Below are 16,779 nucleotides of genomic sequence, written 5' to 3'. Positions count from 1 at the left end.
GGCGTGGGCAGGCTTTTTTCTGTCGGCGAGCCCATTCACGGGAAACATGAGGCCAGCTTTGTCTCTCAATGCAGCCGTCTGCCTCCCCAACTTGTTGGGAGCGAGGCTGGCTGCTTCCCGCAAGGGTGCAGGGTCTGGCATGGCTGCAGGGCGGGGTGGGGTGGGGTGTGCGGGGTGGTGGTGCTTCTCCCCCGCCAGCTGAGAGACGAGACCCGGGCGCTCTTGGCGGAAGCCTGCGTTGCACTCTTTGGTCGAGCAGGAACAATTACTAATGACATTTAGAAAGAAATTAATGATGAGAAATGCAAGTTGGCATTTCAGGAGCACCAGTCAGCAGCCGTGCGTCCGCACTCACAGGAGAGGCGAGGCGTGGGGGCCAGGCACGGGGCGAGGGGAGAGGGAGGAGATGGCAGAAATTAATTTTGCTGTGTCAATAATGAACATGGCCCCACTCGCTCTGCTTCTGGAGTTCAGATAAAATCAAACACGGGGGGCTGGGGCTGGTCCAGCGTTGCAATGAGATTCCCTGTGTACTGGGATCTGGGCGGAGGCGGGTGACAGGTTTGGTTTGGTGACACCAGGAGACGGAGGGGTGGGCAGGGGACAGCCAGAGGGGAGGAAGCAGCCTGAGGACTGGGCCATTTGGGTGCAGATCCGAGCACCACCTCTCCCCAGTCGCAGGATGTATCAAGCTGCTTCTCTTTTCTTGACTTAGTTGCTTCGTCAGTAAAATGGGGACAAGGGGGAGATGTAAAGATGATGTAGGAAGAACCGTCGGCCCAGTATGAGCACGGATTAGGAGCTCAATATATTGGGCGTTTCCTCATTGCCCTGATACACGACTCCTCATTGTAACATCTTGTGAACAGGAACAGCTCACGTGAGTTACACTGTAACTGGTCATTTCTTTTGTTCCCCCATACATCAAATGTTGGAGCTTCTTATATTCTTTGGGTCTGGGATAAAATATGGCATCCATAGGAGGTATGGGAGAAGGTGAGGGTGAAATTGTTTGGGGCAGGGACTGGGGCTCCCAGGGGGGGCTGGAGGGGTGTGGTGACTCCTTTCCTCCCTGTCAGGTGCTCCAGAGTGATGGAGAAGGCCCCCTTGCCAGTCTCCTCTCACGTCGGGAGGGAGGAGAGACACACAAGGAAAAGTTATTATCATAGTAACAAGGAACATTTTTGCCACGTGGAGGGCGAAAATTGACAGTGTGTGACCAGGGATATTGGACTCTTTAAATGGTGATCTGTGTTTCAAAAATGGAGATTTCCTATAATTATAGGGGCTAACATATAGTGCTTATTTTTTAAAAAAAATTATTTATTTATTTATTTATTTATTTATTTATTTGACAGAGAGAGAGAGAGAGAGAGAGAGAGAGAGAGTGAGATCACAAGTAGGCAGAGAAGCAGGCAGAGAGAGGAGGAAGCAGGCTCCCCACTGAGCCGAGAGCCCGATGCGGGACTCGATCCCAGGACCCTAGGATCATGACCTGAGCCGAAGGCAGAGGGTTTAACCCACTGAGCCACCCATGGGCCCCCCATATAGTGCTTTTTGAGCATCAGACAGTGTTCTTAGCACTTTTAAACATTCAAGACATTCATTCTCATAATGCCTGCATTATGAAAGTAAGGAAACTGAGGCACGGGGAGGCTAGGCCACAGAGCTGGTCAGTGCTGGACCCAGGCACCCGGCCCCAGATTCCGTCCTCTTGACCACCACACTAACTGGCTGGACTTCTTGATTTTTTGGCAAATCAGACCTAGAAATCCCTGGACCATACTTCTGTGTGGCAGCCATCCACTGCCCCCTTTAGACACAAGGATGTGCTTCCCGGTTCAGCACAACCCCAGCTGGTCTGCCCCGCCTGGTTCCTTACCCACCTGGGCTCTGAATCTCAGGCCTCTCCTGCAACACGTCACAGTTTGCAAAGACTATCGTGTTGGTGCCTCAACAACTTGGGACCACTTGAAGTGCCCTTTACTCTCACCATTTTTGCAGACCCGAAAGCTGAGGCTGGGAAAAGATGAGGACGCTTGCAGGGAGGAGAGGGCCCCCGGGGGGAAATGGGGATTCTTTTCCACCCACATGGTTTGTGTGTCTGAGCAGGGGAGGCAAGTGTGCCCCAACGGCTGGTCCCCCCGCCCCCATCCTGAAGCCAGACCTGGATGCCCAGTCCAACTGCTGCATCCCTGACCCGGGGCACTGCCTTAGTCTCCCCCGTCCTTCCTTCTGAAGGTGCCACATTGAAAGTGTGGGCTTTCGAGTTGACCGTGATGGCGGAACCTCATGGTTGGTATTCATTAGGTCAATATCAAACGTCAGTATTGAACATGTTGTGAAAACTTCCACATGTGTTATCTAATTTGGGGGTCCTGACAAGACTCTGAGGTAGGCATTATTTACCCCACTTTTCAGGTGAGGAAACAGGAGCTTAGAGAAGTGAAGTGACTTATCCTAGGGTTACAGATAACAGTAAGTGACTAAAGTAGGATTTGGACTTCAAAGCCCATTGTCTTTCCACCAATCTATCTTCCTACCTACTTATATAGTCACGCCCTCCTTTTTCCTCCTAGTCATCCATCTGCTACACATCTACTCATCTACCCATTCGTCTGTCCTTCCATCCATCCGTTGTCTACCCATCCATCCATTCAGCCGGCCAGACAGCTAGCTACACATCCATTAGTATCAAGTACCAAGAAAGTGCTAGAAAAGTGTCTTGTGACCCCTTCTTCATATACTCTTAATTCCATACTTACCTGCTACCCACGTTTCACACACACACACACACACACACACACACACACACACACCCTTCCAGGGAATGGAGAGGGATGGGACCAGACTGGGGATATAGATGATCTAGATGATTCTTGATTTGCCTCCCGGAAGCCAGCGAGCTCTGCCTGGTGGTGGGAGGGAAGGTATAGAGCAGACCCATGTGGTCCTGGTGGGGCAGGTGTGTGGGCAGTGAGGAGGCCCCCACAGTTTGGAAGCTGAGCGCGGACGGGAAGGGCAGATAAGACAGGGCAGGCTGGGCCCCCGTGTTCTTCTGCCCCCTCGGTGGGCCCAGCTCCTGAGGAGTGGGCAGCCCCTGCATTCTGTGTGCCAGGGATCGCATTTGCCCCTTAGCTTGGTGCCAGGCTGGACTTCTTCGAGCGGGCAAAGGTATACACCCACGTGTTTCCACAAGAACCGTCGCAATCATTAAATATAATCGGTCTCAGCTGCAGTTTTGATCGCTGGGGCATGCACACAATTCATCATAGCAAATTAGGTCCACCTTCAGAACTGCCGGCCCCATAGCCTGGGGGGTCTGTCAGTGAGGGGAGCTGGGCCATGTGGGCTCTGGAAAGCCATTTTTGGGGGTGGTGATGGGCCATGTTTTCTGAGGAGGCCCTCAGAATGCCTGCCAGAACAGCTCTTCATCCCGGCGGTTAATTTTCTAGAAATTTCGATGATGCAGGAAAGTTTCCCTTGTAGCAAAAATTTAGAGGAAAGTAGAAATGGATATGATCAAAGTCCTAAAATATCATTTATAAAACCTAAAAGCACTGGGTTAGTTTAGGGACCTGAACATATGTGTTCTGTATAATTAGTGACCGTGTGACCCAGATTTTCCAGGACAGCTTTGATTTTCAAGTAGTCTGTCGCAGCTATTGGCTATTTGTCCTGATTTTTGGCTTGTGAAATACGATGACTATATGTAGAGCTGGATTTTCTCATCCAATTTTAATGAATAAAAATTTCAAGTTGCAAAGGCCTGGAAAGATTTCAGTAACATTCAAGGGAACAATCGTCTCCCCCCGCTTTTTTTTCCCAACATGGCAAAATATTTAATGCCCTTAGGTGTGCCTCATGCTCACCTTCCCATCTCCCCAAGCATGGGGCAGCAGACTTTGAAAGCTGTCGGAGTTCCAGTCCTCTTGAGATGATTTCAGGGGAGGTCTCAGACCCCTGTTTTCAGAGGCAAGAGCTCCATTGTGCAGCCTCCCGCCGCCCTCCGTCCTAATGGAGCTGGGCCCTGGAAGCTGTGCCATTGACTGCCACATGGGCTCAGTCACTGCAGGGGAAGCCTGGTACAGCACGGAGGCAGAAAAGGCAACCACTGCCAGCCAGCTTGGCAGGCAATGTGTCCCCTGGATGCTGCCATAGCTTCCAGCCCCCTCCGTCCAGCAGAGGCTGCCGTCTCACTACTACGGTCTGTGCAACTTCTGATTTCCAAGCTTCCAGCCAGAGCTGCGGGGGAAACACAGGATCGGCCCTGGGTACCTTGGCTGTCTCTTTAGAGTGTGACTTTTCTCCTGCCCACCTGCCCACCTGCCCACCAAGCCTGTAGGATCCCAATCAGCTTTGGTTTTTTTAATTGTGGTAAAATACACAGAAGGAAAAATTTGCGATCGAAAGCATTTCGAGCAAACACAACAGTGGCTCTAAGTCCATTTGCAACCTTAGGCAGCCATCCCCACCCTCCAGGAAAGTGTTGTGCAGAACTGCGACTCTGTCCCCACTGAACACTTAACTCCCCCTTCCCCTCAGCTCCTGGAAACCACCAGTCTACTTTCTGTCTCTCCGGATTTGACTACTCTAGGAACCTCACAGAAGTGGAATTATACAGTATTAGTCCTTCTGTGACTGGCTCGGTGCACTTAGCATAATGTCTTCAAAGGATCTCCCGGCTTTTAAGAAAAAAGCGTAACCTGCCCTGGGCAGGGCGGGGCAAGGGACGCGGAGGAGGGGGCAGCTCTGTTTCTTCTTCTCTCCCTGACCCTGTCAGGGGAGGCTTTGCTTCGCCACCGTTGCTTGCTGGCTGTTATCTCAGAAATGCTCGCGGAGTTTGCAGGCGCGGGCTCTGAACCGACGTGGGGGCATCGGCAGAGAACTGAGAGATGGGGTCTCTGCCTGCCGCGCACAGCCTGCCTGGCGAGGGCATTACCACGGCCAGGAGACATAGCCGGGACCTTGCAGGTGAAGGAAAGTGCTAGAAAGACAGCTGTGCAGACGGGGAGCTGCGCCGTGATGGGGGGGCCCCTTGTTGTGTAAGTGGGAAGGCCTTTCTGAGGGGTGGAGATCAGATGGGGAGGGGTCTGGGAAATTTGAGGAGGGCATGCCAGGCCGCAAGAATGGCCACGAGAGGCTGAGGAAGTATCTGGAGCATCTGGGGAGCTGGAAGAAGGAGGTCTGGGGAACTCTGGCGGGGCTGTGGCCTTGGTCCAGGGTTCTGGGTGTGGTGGGGACCCTCTAGGGGATGGAACAGAACTCTCCCCCTTCCCTGCCCCTTGAGGAGAGAACTGGGCTTTGCCTCTCAGGGGAATTTAGTTTCTCAGCTCCCACAACCAGGGAGAGGGAGCCCAGGAGGGAACCCGTGTCATGGGCAGGTGGGGGTTTCTAGAGGGGTCCTGGTGATAGTGTGGGTGCGGACAGGCCCGCTGCACACCGAGGAGAGACAGAACGCCAAAAATAACAACCAGCCCTGAGCCACTTTGTAGCACGTTGTCAGTATAAGGTCTGTGTGTGTGTGTATGTCTGTGAGTATGTGTGTGTGTGTGTACAGGTATGCGTCTGGGTTTGTGGGGTATCCGTTAGTGTGTATGAACATGTGATTATGGGGTATCCGTGAGCGAGGGAGTCTGTACCTGGGATATCCATGAGTGTGTGCCTGTGTATGCATTGTATACGTGTGTGGGATTGTGAGTTATCCGTGAGTGTGTGCATGTGTGTACGTGTGGTTGTGGGGTATCTGTGAGTGCGTGAGTGTGTGTGACTGTGTGTATGTGCAAGTGTGGGAAGGAAGAGGGGCTTCTGTCTATCGTGTGGCATCCACAAGCTCCGCAAGGGGCAGTCCCCCCACAATGCCTGAGATATGGTCTGTGGGTGATGGGTGGGAGGTGTCCTCAGTTCTTTTCGAGAAAGGAAGGCAGTAGGGGATAATGCTCTAGACCCTTCAGTGGGTGGGGAGGCCCTTGGCCTGGCCTCCCGGCGTGCCTGAGGGAGGGCTCCCTGGCCCCTCTCTGAACTCGCCATTTTGCAGGCTCCTGGGAGGCTCTGGGGAGGGAGAGTTCCCTGGGTGGCTCACCCAGGGGGCATTCGTCTGCGTGCGGGGACCCACCCAGGACATGCCAGCCAGGGTGGCCTCAACTTCTTCATCCACGCTCCTTCCTCTTCTTTGGAATGTAACCGTGCAAGACCCCCAGCCCTATCCTTGGGGTGAGGACCCCACACCATGGTCCGTGTGATGTCACTGCCCCTACCTCCTCGCCTGCGCTGGGTGTCAGCCTGGTCGCTGTGCTGGAAGGTGTTTGGGGCATCTTGCGGGCTTCACAAAATACGAGAGGCCTTAAGCTGGCGGCCTGTGGGCAGACTCAACCTGCAAACATTTGCTGATTGGCCTGCATTGTGCTTTAAACATCAAGACATTATATATTTTTGTTTTAAAGACGGAGGGGGTGGGGCAGAGGGAGAGGGAGAGAGATAATCTCAAGCTGACTCCATGCTCAGTGCAGAGCCTGACTCAGGTCTCGAACCCATGACCCTGAGACCATGATCTGGGCCAAAATCAAGAGTTGGACATTTCACCAACTGAGCCACCCGGGAGATATATAGATAGATAGATATAAAATATATATATTTATATATAATATTTATAATTTATAAATTGTATATTTATAAATATAAAGTATTTATAACTAATATATATATTTATAAAATATAAAAAATAAATTAAAATATATATTTTAATCTAGTTTTCTAGAGTGGATATGAGGACGCCTGCCCCTTTCTGACAAGGCTTGGGTTCGTGGGATGACAGAGTCCCCACCTTGCCTTACTACCTTGCCACCAGCCTAGGCCACACTGGCTTTCAGGGCAAACTGACGGCACAGCCCCCTGAGTGGGAGTCCTCTGTCAGGACTGGCCGCGCACTGTCGAAGGAGCCCTGTCCACTTTAGCCAGGTCTCCTGGATGCCACCTGCTCTTTTTCCATACAGCTGCCTTTGCTGTGAGCTTAGTGTCTCCACGGATGGGATGCCTCAGTCTTCCCAGACTGTTCTGTGTGTGGTCTTTGATTCACAGGTGCGCTGTGAGGTGGGGGAAAGACCCCTCTCTGGCCCAGGGGCCATTTCAGTGGCGTCTCAGGATACCAGGTTGATCTCTCCTCAGGCTCCGAGGTGGTGCATGCCCTGGAGTCCTGCCCCGTTGCCCCAGGCTGCAATCATATCTCTAAGGGGTCTGACTCGGGCTCTTTGAGGCCATCCCGAAATTCGTATTTGAGATGAACTATATCTCAGGGGTCTGGTTCTGAGCAGGCGCTTGGCTGTTGTGGTTGGAATGGACCTTCCAGTGACACAGGGGTCTCCACTGGGAAGGAACCAAGGACCAGAGACTGGGGCTTACGGTCACCTCGCACACCATGGCCAGAATCCTTGAGTCCCGAGTGTGCTAGGCACGCAGACCTAGAGGGGTCCGGCCACTGGGGAACCCCACCTCCCTTTGGAGAAATGGCAAAGGTGGCAGCAAATTAATGCAGGACTCGGTGATGGTCAGGGTGCCTCTGTTGCCCACTTGGGGCAAATCTCTCAGCAGCCCTGGTGTGACACAGCCACAAAATTCCCGCTCTCTTTCATGCGGCCACTACCTGAAGTCGCCCGTTTGCTGGCCTGTGATGCTGTCCACCCAGAAAGCAACCAGATGTTTTTGTATTCTGAAGTGTGCCCCCACCCCGGGGGTCCACTGTCCCTCCAGACAGGTATTATTCGTTTCCTTTTCTTGTTGGGTGACTCCGAATAGGAGCCTGTTTACGGCTGGGGCTCCCAATGGAAGGCTGCAGGTTCCCTCCTTATTATCTATTCTCAGGTGGCTTTTATTTCCAAAGCACAGCCGTACAAAACCGGCCCCTTTGGGAATTCTTTGGGCTTTTTTTTTTTTTTTTTAACTTTTCTCTCAATTTTCCCTCAAAGAAAGATGTTTTTGCACTCATGGAACAGGTCGTTTGGCCAGGCCACCTGCTGGGGTCTTTTGTGTCCTGGGTGCCTCAGGGCACTGGTGAGAGAGGTGTTGGAGAGGGGCCCCAGAAACCCAGTGGTCATCCCCTCTGGGGACACCTCTGTCAGAGGCAGTCTGGGTCCTCCAGCTCTTCCTCATGTGCCCCCAGGGGACTCCGAGGGCCCTGAGTCTGCTCCTGCTCTCGGTTCTGCAAGAAAGCAGCGAATCCCCCCAAAGCCAAGGCCGGAAGTTGGAATCTCCCTGCAGGCCAGGAGATCCGGATGAACGGAGTCTCTCACCCGAGAGACAGACTTCCCCAGCTAAGCGGGTGCGACGCTCACTTCCCGCTGCTCGAGAGTGGCAGACGACAGCCTGTCTCGCTGTCTGGGAGACAGGACTGGGGAAGCCTTGCACACATCCTGGAGCATGGAAGGAGTTGCTTTTGACTCCGAGAACATTCCAGAGCTGTGTCCCGGGCCAGTGGGTGACTAGCATCACCCAGGACCCCGATGCCAAGGAGAGGTGTCACTCCACACAGCCCAGCTTTCCGTGCTGTCTGTGTCCATGCTGGCTTGCTGGGGGAGGGGGGGTCCCGTGGCGGGGGGGACACAGGGTGCATACACGTCATCGCCTCGGCCCCCAGGGGAGCGGCTGCATCACTGGGTAGGCATTTAGAGGAAACCTTGGCCATCACTCACTCCTAATTTTAATGACGTGCATTAGCTAAATTGTGTTCTGAGTATTCATTCAGTGCTGTTTATGGCGTGCTCTCGAGTGCGCTTACCGTTTGTCAGAAGTGCAAACTAGCGAACATACGAGCCTTTAAGACAGGCCATCTGTTCGTCTTAGACCTTTGGACGATTGTCAAACGCTTCTAAAAATAAGTGCTCACTAGCAGAGAGGGGCTGCCCAGGTGATACACAGCCGAGAGGGAAGCAGGGCTGCCTTCGTCTGTACCCTCCCCAAAGGGAAATGTATAACTTGAGTGTTGGGGGGCAAAAGGGGGGCGGAATGCAGGAAAGGAGCCGAGGGAGGTGGGGAGCATGAAGGCCCTGCTGGTACAACTTCTCGGCTGGAGGTGCGAGCGTCTCCCCGTTCCTTGCCTTTCGTGTAACTCCACAGCTCAAATACCTTCGATGGCTCCCCATGGCCCAGAGTTAAGGGCGAGCTGCCGCGTCTCGCATCACGGAGTCTCATCAATAAGGCCCCCACCTTCCTTTCCAGGCTTGTCTCCATGGCACATACCCTGTGCTTCTGCCAAGCTGAATTATTCATTGTTCCCCCAGCATATGCTGTGTTCTCCGCATTTCACAAGCAGAACGGCGCCGTGGGTTCAGAGTTTGCTCTACACACTGGCTGCACGGGTGCGGGCCCGGCGCAGCCGTCAGCAGCTGCAGGACCCCAACACTCTGCACTGGCCTGCCTCACTTTTCTCATCTGTAAAATGGGGATAACCGTCATACTTCACTCCTGGAGTGGTTGTGGGGTTTTGGTGAGTTGGTGTAATTAGGGGTTGAGAATAGTGCCTGGCACACAGTGATCACAGGAGGAGTGGTAGCTCTGATCATTTTCAGTGTCATTGACACCTCCGTGCCATTCGCTGGGGCGGAGGGGGACGGTGGTTATCCTCCTTGGAGAACTTTCTCTGTGCTCATGTGTACGCACATGTGCGTACACACACACACACTCTCTCTCTCTCTCTCTCTCTGTCTCTCCAGGGCACACCCTAACCAAGCCATCCTCCATGGGCAGCTAGAAGGCCAACTTCTTCCTTAAACACCTGCCTGTCAAAAGTCCTCTCTCCAAAGTCCCTTTTTATAAAATGTCACCCCCTCCTACAGCCAGGAGCTTGTAAATGGCCAGGATGGGCCTTATTCTCTCCCTGATGCCCACTGCGTTACACGAGGCCAGGCTCCGTGTCTGTTAAATGGTCAAACAACAGAACTGCGCTTAGCTGGGATGTGGCTGCATTTAGCCTGAGTGTCTACCTTTTTCCCTGGAAGCAGAGGGAACATCTTCCTGTGGTTAAGGCGGGTTCTTGGACTTGGTCCCTGCTCCTGGAGACAGCTCTTTGTAAAGCCAGCCTCGCGAGAGCCGCCAGGGCTGCAGCCCACCCGGGAGTGGCCTGGTGGTGGGCGGTGGGGAGAAAGGGCATTGGCCGCAGCCTCCTTCCCTACCTTGAACCAGAGGGAGGTGATGTGGGGTCAAGGTGAAGCCAGGTGGGTTCTTCAGGGGAAGACGAGTGGAACGTTCTGGGCGGTGGGGGGCTAAATGTTCCTGCATCCTTAACTGGCCAGGGATGCAAGGGCCAAGCCCTGGGACCAGCCCTTCTCTGGTGCCCTTTGAGAGTGAGGGTCTCCCCTTCGAACTGTGAGCTCCTCTAGAGAGAGGGCTGGAACCGCGAACTTTGCATGTCAGTGCCCAGGCGGGGCCTGCATCTGGTCGTTGAACAGGCTAGGAAAGAAGAGGTGCATGTGTGGGTGAACACATGGGTGAGTGCAGACCTCTCTTCCCCACGGAGTCTCCACATGCCTCCCCTCCTCACGGGATACCCGACTCTGTCCCCTGGGGGCAGGGAGAGCCGTGCCTTGTGGGTACTGAGGCTGTGGCCTGGGCTTGTGGGGAGCGATAACATCGGGAGCACTCCCAAGATCTCACCAGCCCTTGGAGGAGTAGCTGGCAAAAGGCGCAGTGCTCAGAGCATCAGACCTCCATGCGGCTCCCATTGCAAGCCCAGAACCATGTGTGGTGCCAAGGGGGTCCCGGACCCAAGGAGGGGACCTCACAGAGCTCCCCGTCTGCTCAGGAAGACTCTTGGGGACGCCATTTATGGAGCACTTTCTCTTGGCCAGGCCGGGAGAAGTCCATGCACACTGTTTCCTGAGCCCTCGGGGCCTCTGAGGAAGAGGGCTATGTTATTACCACCCCTCCCTTCAGCCCGCAGAGGGGAAGGCACTTGCTCAAGGCCCCGTGGCCGTTCAGTGGCAGAGTCGGGATTCACAACCAGGACTCCACTCGTCCCAGCCCGCTGAGGCTTTCTGCCTCCCTGTGATCACCCCAGGCAGTGGTGACCAGACTCAGGGCCAGGGGCCGTGCTAGGGACTTTACAGGCATTTTGTCCTCAAAGGAGCTGGAGCTCAGGAGGGGCAGCTAAGTGTGCTATCCATGAGGGGCGTGCAGTGCAGGCAGCCCCCTCTCCAATCTGGGTCTGTGCCTCTTGGCGTATGCAGAGAAGCCTCCTGTTGCTTCACAGGCCATATCTGCCAGGCCGACAGGTGCCAGTACCTCTGGTCTCCTCTCCTTGACACTGTGGTGGGTGGTGTCAAAGGGAGAGCGAGCAGGGTCCCGGATCAAGGGACGGAACACAGAGCCAAGACCTTGAGAAGAAAGCCCTGTAGGGGATGTGGGAGGGGCGCCCTGGTGGGCATGTGGGCACGTGATGGGTCGAGGCACAGACTGGGTTGAGCAGAGATGGTCCTGGTTTGGGTGAAGAGTGGGACCAGGCCAGAACCTCTGGCAGGCCCGTTCAAGTGTGCGTCTGTGATTCGGGAAGGAAGGTCCAGTGCCAAGCTCCCTGCTCCTTGCGTGTTTCCTCTGTGCCCAGCGCACCCCTGGCTTGGGCTCTAGATCGGGGTCACGTTGCTGCTGCGTGCCCAGCGACCAAACATGGTGGCTGTCACCCAGCAGGGATGCAGTGAAGGTTTGTTGAATGAATGAACGGTTACGTGAATGAATGCAGACCTGCCGCACAGGGCTCCTTGGCTTGGGCGCTCTGCTGACAACTTGCACAGAGAGAGGTCTCCACAGGACCCCTGACCCCCCCACGCCCCCTGCCCATCACTAACTTGTGTCCCAGGGGTAGGTGGCCCAGCAAGCCAGGACTAGGGCCCGGAAACAGGTCCTAGTGGAAACCTCTGTCCACAAGAGCTGTGTGCACTCTGTTGAGTGGGTGCAGCTCAGCCACAAACCAGTACCCATCCCGCTTTGTGCCCCCCCCCCGTTTTATTTTTCTCACCTGCTTCTCGGTCCACACCTGTGTCTCCCTGGCAGGCAGAGAGGCCCTTGCGGATGCCAGACCTCCTCTCTGGGCGCCTTCCAGTCCTTCCTGGCTCCCACCCCCACCCCACCCCCGGCCTTTATGGTGCTGGGAAGTGTTTATCTGCAGGGTTGGTAGTATCTTTAAAAAACGATTTTCTTCCTTCTCCGAAGGGGCTAAATATAGCACAGGCACAAATAGAGAACTAGACATTAAGCCAAATGCCCTTGTGAGAGCCGTGCGGGTGGACAGGGCTCTTGAAGACGGCTCGACGAAGCCCCCCACCCCTCCAGCCGCAGCTCGGAGCCGCGGGTCTCCGGCTTTCTTCAACTGTGCCGATCAGCGGTGGCTCTGCCAGGAGCCGCTCGGCGCACAGGTGCGTGGGGTGATGGGTGAATCCTGGTGATGGGTCCCTGCCACCCACTCTGTCCTTCCAGCGCCTGTGGAGGAGCTGAGGCCGGCCCCCACCGAACACCTGGCCTCCTCAGCGCCCCCTGCCACATGCACGCTTACTGGGTGGCACAGACCCTTCTCTCTCGCTGAGCTGCCATCTGCACCACTAATCCTGCACACACGTTTGGGTGTCCGTGTGTCTTGAGTTCCCCCTGCCGCCCCCTCCCTTTGGGCCCCTTGAGGGGGCGGGCCCGGCCGGAGTCCTCCCCTACCCCTCACTGTGCCCGGCCCAGAGCAGGGCATCCAGCAGGTAGTTAATAACGCAGTGCTGAATGCATCCTGGTGCCCGGGCCCCTTGGGGCATCAAGTTTCGACATTCCCATCTGCTGTGACATCCTGGGCTTTTGTTCTTGTAGAACTTCAGGGAAGGAAGTTTTTAGCCTTCTGTCTCAGAGCTCTCTTTGGGGAGGTTCTTTCTTGAGTCTAACTGAAGAGCTACCTGCTGCTCCGTGAGAGGAAAGGCCCGCTGTGGTTTCCACCAGAGAAGTGGCGTTTATTCTCTTATTTTCCTGACCAGTGGTCCTAAGCATAGGTTCCCGCCTCTTGGGTTTCTGTGCTAGCAGCCTGTGGAAGAGGCAGTGTGAACCGCGTGTTATACTGACTCTGTTCTTGGTGTCCTGGCAAGAGGCTGTTTCATTATCCAGAGATCCCTGGACCCCACCCCCTGCCTTTACCCACATTGGCGGCGGGTGGTCCTTGAGGGTTTTTTGGAGATTAAATGTCATCTCTGGCCTTCTGCTGCTTGGGGAATGGTCCACACTCAGGGGCACCCAGAGCTTCTGCCGGCCGGGTCAAACCCCCTCCCAGTCTGCCATGTGACCCCTGCTGAGATCATCCCATGGGGGCCTGTCTTTGCCCGGCTCATCGGAGCCTCCATACCTTTGTGCTGGGCCTTTCACTCAGAACGCCCCCTCCCCTTGCCCCACAGCCTACCCGTACATAGAGTCGTTTGTTTACCCTTCCACTGATGCACTAAAAAATATTTACCAGGTGTCTCTGTTGTGCCAGGAACCATCATTTGAGGACAGAAAAAGAACTGTACATGTTTATCCTGCTAACCTCCCTCCTCCCCATTCCCCCCTGCATAAAGACGGACCTGACCACACTCCGAGAGCACCGGCCACGTGGCACTGTTAATTGACCGGTTGTTGGCAGGGTGGCAGAGGGAGACCCCCCAGTCCTTCCCAGGCAGCTGTGCCTGCCATGTCACCGCAGGGCGTCGTGGGCCTAGCCCGGGGCCAAGCGCTGTGGGGCTGAGAAAGGAGGTGATGTCCCCCTGTCTGCATCGCAGCAGAGGACGCTCATCTTGCACTTGGGAGGCACGTAGATGTGTGGGAGGGGGGTCGGACATGCCTCGAGGGGCTGCAGGGAGGGATGGCAAGGGACGGGGAGGCCCCTTGGACTTCAGGCGTGGCTCAGTTGAGAGGGAGGTGAGAGGAGGTGAGAACTGACTCACCAAAGGCTTGGAAGCTAGGTGGATGCTTGGCTGCAGGGTGGGTCTGGCTCCCCACAGGCCTGGCTGCCTGTGCGGGGAGAGGTGCCTCGGCTGGAGGGTGGGTGTTCCCATGGAAACCGCCGCATCCCATCTGTGGCCTCAGACAACCTGCCTTGTGCCTCTGGGTCCATGGCACCCCCACCGAGGTGCCAGGCCACGCTGGTAGAGTTTGTCCTCATGCCCGGTGTGGAGGGTGGATGATCTGTGGACTGGGATGCCCATGAGTTGCAGGGTGCTGGGAAGCCTGCCTTCTCGCCCGAGGCCCTGGCTTTCTTGGATTCCAGTTGCCCGGTTCCACCCCAGCGGGTTCCCAGCTGGATGACCTTGAATCAGAATCCAGCCTCCCTGAGCCTCATTTCTTCATCTTCCTGTGGCCTACCTTGTAAGGCTATTGTGGGGATTGAAAGAGATGTCCCTCTAACAGCACACAGCGCATGTGCTGGCCAAGCCCCAGCTGTGGGGGCTTGTACCCAGGAGCCCAAGGAAAGGGGACAGCGGTGGTTGGCTGTCTGTGCTGCGGGCATCAGCAGGCATCTGCTATGTGGGGACAGGGTGATGAGCTTGCCGCAGGGGGTGGTGACATCACCACGGAGGCGGCAGCAGTGCCCACAGTGGGAAGAGGCTGCTATCGGGGCCCTGGGCCACGGAGTGGGGGTGGCTCCAGTCTCCCCCCCCCCGTCCCCCTCCCCACACGCGCAAAGCCACGGGCATCGGGCATCCTCTGAGAGCCCAGGAGAGAGACACGGCACCACGTCTGACCTCTGGTGGTCATGGGCAGAGCTGCAGGCAGGCGGCTCCCGGTCCCCGAGGAGTCACTGCCCCAGCTGGGGCGCCCAGAGTGTTGGGGGGACAGCCAGAGCACCCCGGGGACTTCACTCCTCATAACTGGAGGTTCTGTGCTGCTTTCAAGCAGGGCTCCTCTACCTTGGATGGATTTTGCTTCCTTTCCAGATGGTATAAGGCTGAATGTTACCTGAGGCTTTGATGAGATGGGTCCAGATTTAGAACAGGGACCACTGAAAAGAAACAGAGTCACTCTTGGAGGCCAAATCCCACCTCCAGCCCCAGGCCACTGGCTCATCTAAAAACAGATCAGCCCTGCTGGCCTGCTCGGGCTGGCACGAGGGAAGAGATGCCGTGGGCTGTGGTGAGATGGAAGTGCTTGGCCAGGGGGAGTCCCACCTGGACCCTGGCTTCCCCGGGTGGATTCAGGAGGAGCCACACGGTCCTCTGGCCGAAGCACAGTCATGTGACTGGACTGGCAGGCCTCCTCCTTCAGTGCCCTCCCCGCTGGGTGACCCGTCCTCGGCCGCAGGCCCCCGCTGCCGCCCACTGCCTCCGCACGTCTGTGCTGCTCGGGTGTTTCTTGGCCGGAGAGCTGCGTAGCACATCTGCTGTCTCCTCCATGAGGCTCAGAGCAGCTCCCGGGAAGGACCGAGGAGGGGGTCTGGGGAGAGCCTGCAGGCGATCAGATATAATTTCCTCCTAATCATCAGAGCGAAAGGCGGACGGGAGAGGTGAGCAAGGATGTTTTTAATTCCTGCCACCCTCCCCTCCCCTCGCTCACTTCCTGGCATGTCCCTTTTGCCTTCCCAATAGCCAGTCCCCATGATAAGACCTGAACAGTCTTCAGAAACACAATTTCTAGAGAGCCCAGGTTGGCAGCAACAGGAACCCATCCCCGAACCCCAGATCAACGTGGCGTCTTGGCAGCTCTGTCCCCCGAGCACTTTTTCCTGGTTGCATTTTGTGTTGTAATAATCGAGATGCTTTTCTGTGGCTCCCGGCGTAAATGCACTGAGTGGGAGGGGACGGGCCTGCTCTCCATTCTTCTGCCCTCATGCGTGTCTCCTTTCTTCGCCTTTGCAGAACCACACGATGAGCCAGCACGCACAGTGAGGGACCGCTCGACAGGACACCTCTCCGCAGAAGGCTTGCCGGAGACGCCGTGGGGAGGGCCATTTGAACATTACATCCAATCAAAGTGTCATTTGCAACCCAGATGTAAAACTCTAATGATTTGGCCATGAGGCGCTGCTATTATAAGCAGCTGGAAATGAATATTAATGGGAGAGATTAAAAGTATTCCATGCTCAGTATTTTTTATTGTCCTGCTACAGCTAGTGTGCTTTTAGAGTTTCCGCCGAAGACTACATTTCTAGAGTTAGAGAAACCCGCTTTTTGAGGCTATTGTCCTTTGTTCCTTCATGTATTATATTGATAGTTTTTAAAAAAGGATTAGTGTGATTTTTTTTTCCTTTGCTTCTTTTTTTTTTTTCTTTCTTGTTTTTCTCCCCCCCCCCTTTGGTTAACTACTTTTTAATTGCAATTCTAGGTAATTGTGCATCGTGATGTGATTGCTTGGCTATTGTCTAAATATTTCCTTTTAATTTTTTAATTAAAGACTAATGCTTTGATTGGATTTGCCAGTTCACCGGACAGTGATTAAAACTATGTAATGAATATAATCGGTTTCAGTGCAACTGGATGGTCTGCTTTTAAATGTGACTTAATCTGACTGCAGTTACTAGTACAGTTCAATAAAGGGAATCCATGCGATTAGGATCGGCTGCCTGGTTCTCTCCTCCCCAGCCCGGGGCTCTGTGGGGGGCTGTCGTCACTCATAGGGTGGGGACCTACACAGGACAGACCCAGCCTCCCTTGGGAAAGAGGACACATAGTAGCCTAATACACCCAGTCTGGATCAGGTGGGCGGTGGCCACAGAAGTCCAAACAGAAGGAACCTTTAATGATGAAATGCTCTGATCATTTCATTTGTGGATGGGGGACCCTGAAGCTCCAGGGTAAG

General features: G+C 55.0%; 1 protein-coding gene across 1 annotated transcript in view; it reads left to right on the top strand.

Annotated features, from left to right (window-relative positions):
* ZNF423 (zinc finger protein 423) overlaps positions 1-16,535 on the top strand; it is a 332,069-nt gene extending 315,534 nt beyond the window's left edge. The window contains exon 8 of the mRNA XM_059381198.1: positions 15,840-16,535. Coding sequence (XP_059237181.1) covers positions 15,840-15,869 — 30 coding nt within the window. The 3' untranslated portion in view covers positions 15,870-16,535. The remainder of the gene's footprint in view (positions 1-15,839) is intronic.
* The last annotated feature ends 244 nt before the right edge of the window (positions 16,536-16,779 follow it).

The sequence above is a fragment of the Mustela nigripes genome, chromosome 17 (assembly GCF_022355385.1).
Source record: "Mustela nigripes isolate SB6536 chromosome 17, MUSNIG.SB6536, whole genome shotgun sequence".
NCBI lineage: Eukaryota > Metazoa > Chordata > Mammalia > Carnivora > Mustelidae > Mustela > Mustela nigripes.
This window is presented reverse-complemented; position numbering and strand designations above follow the sequence as displayed.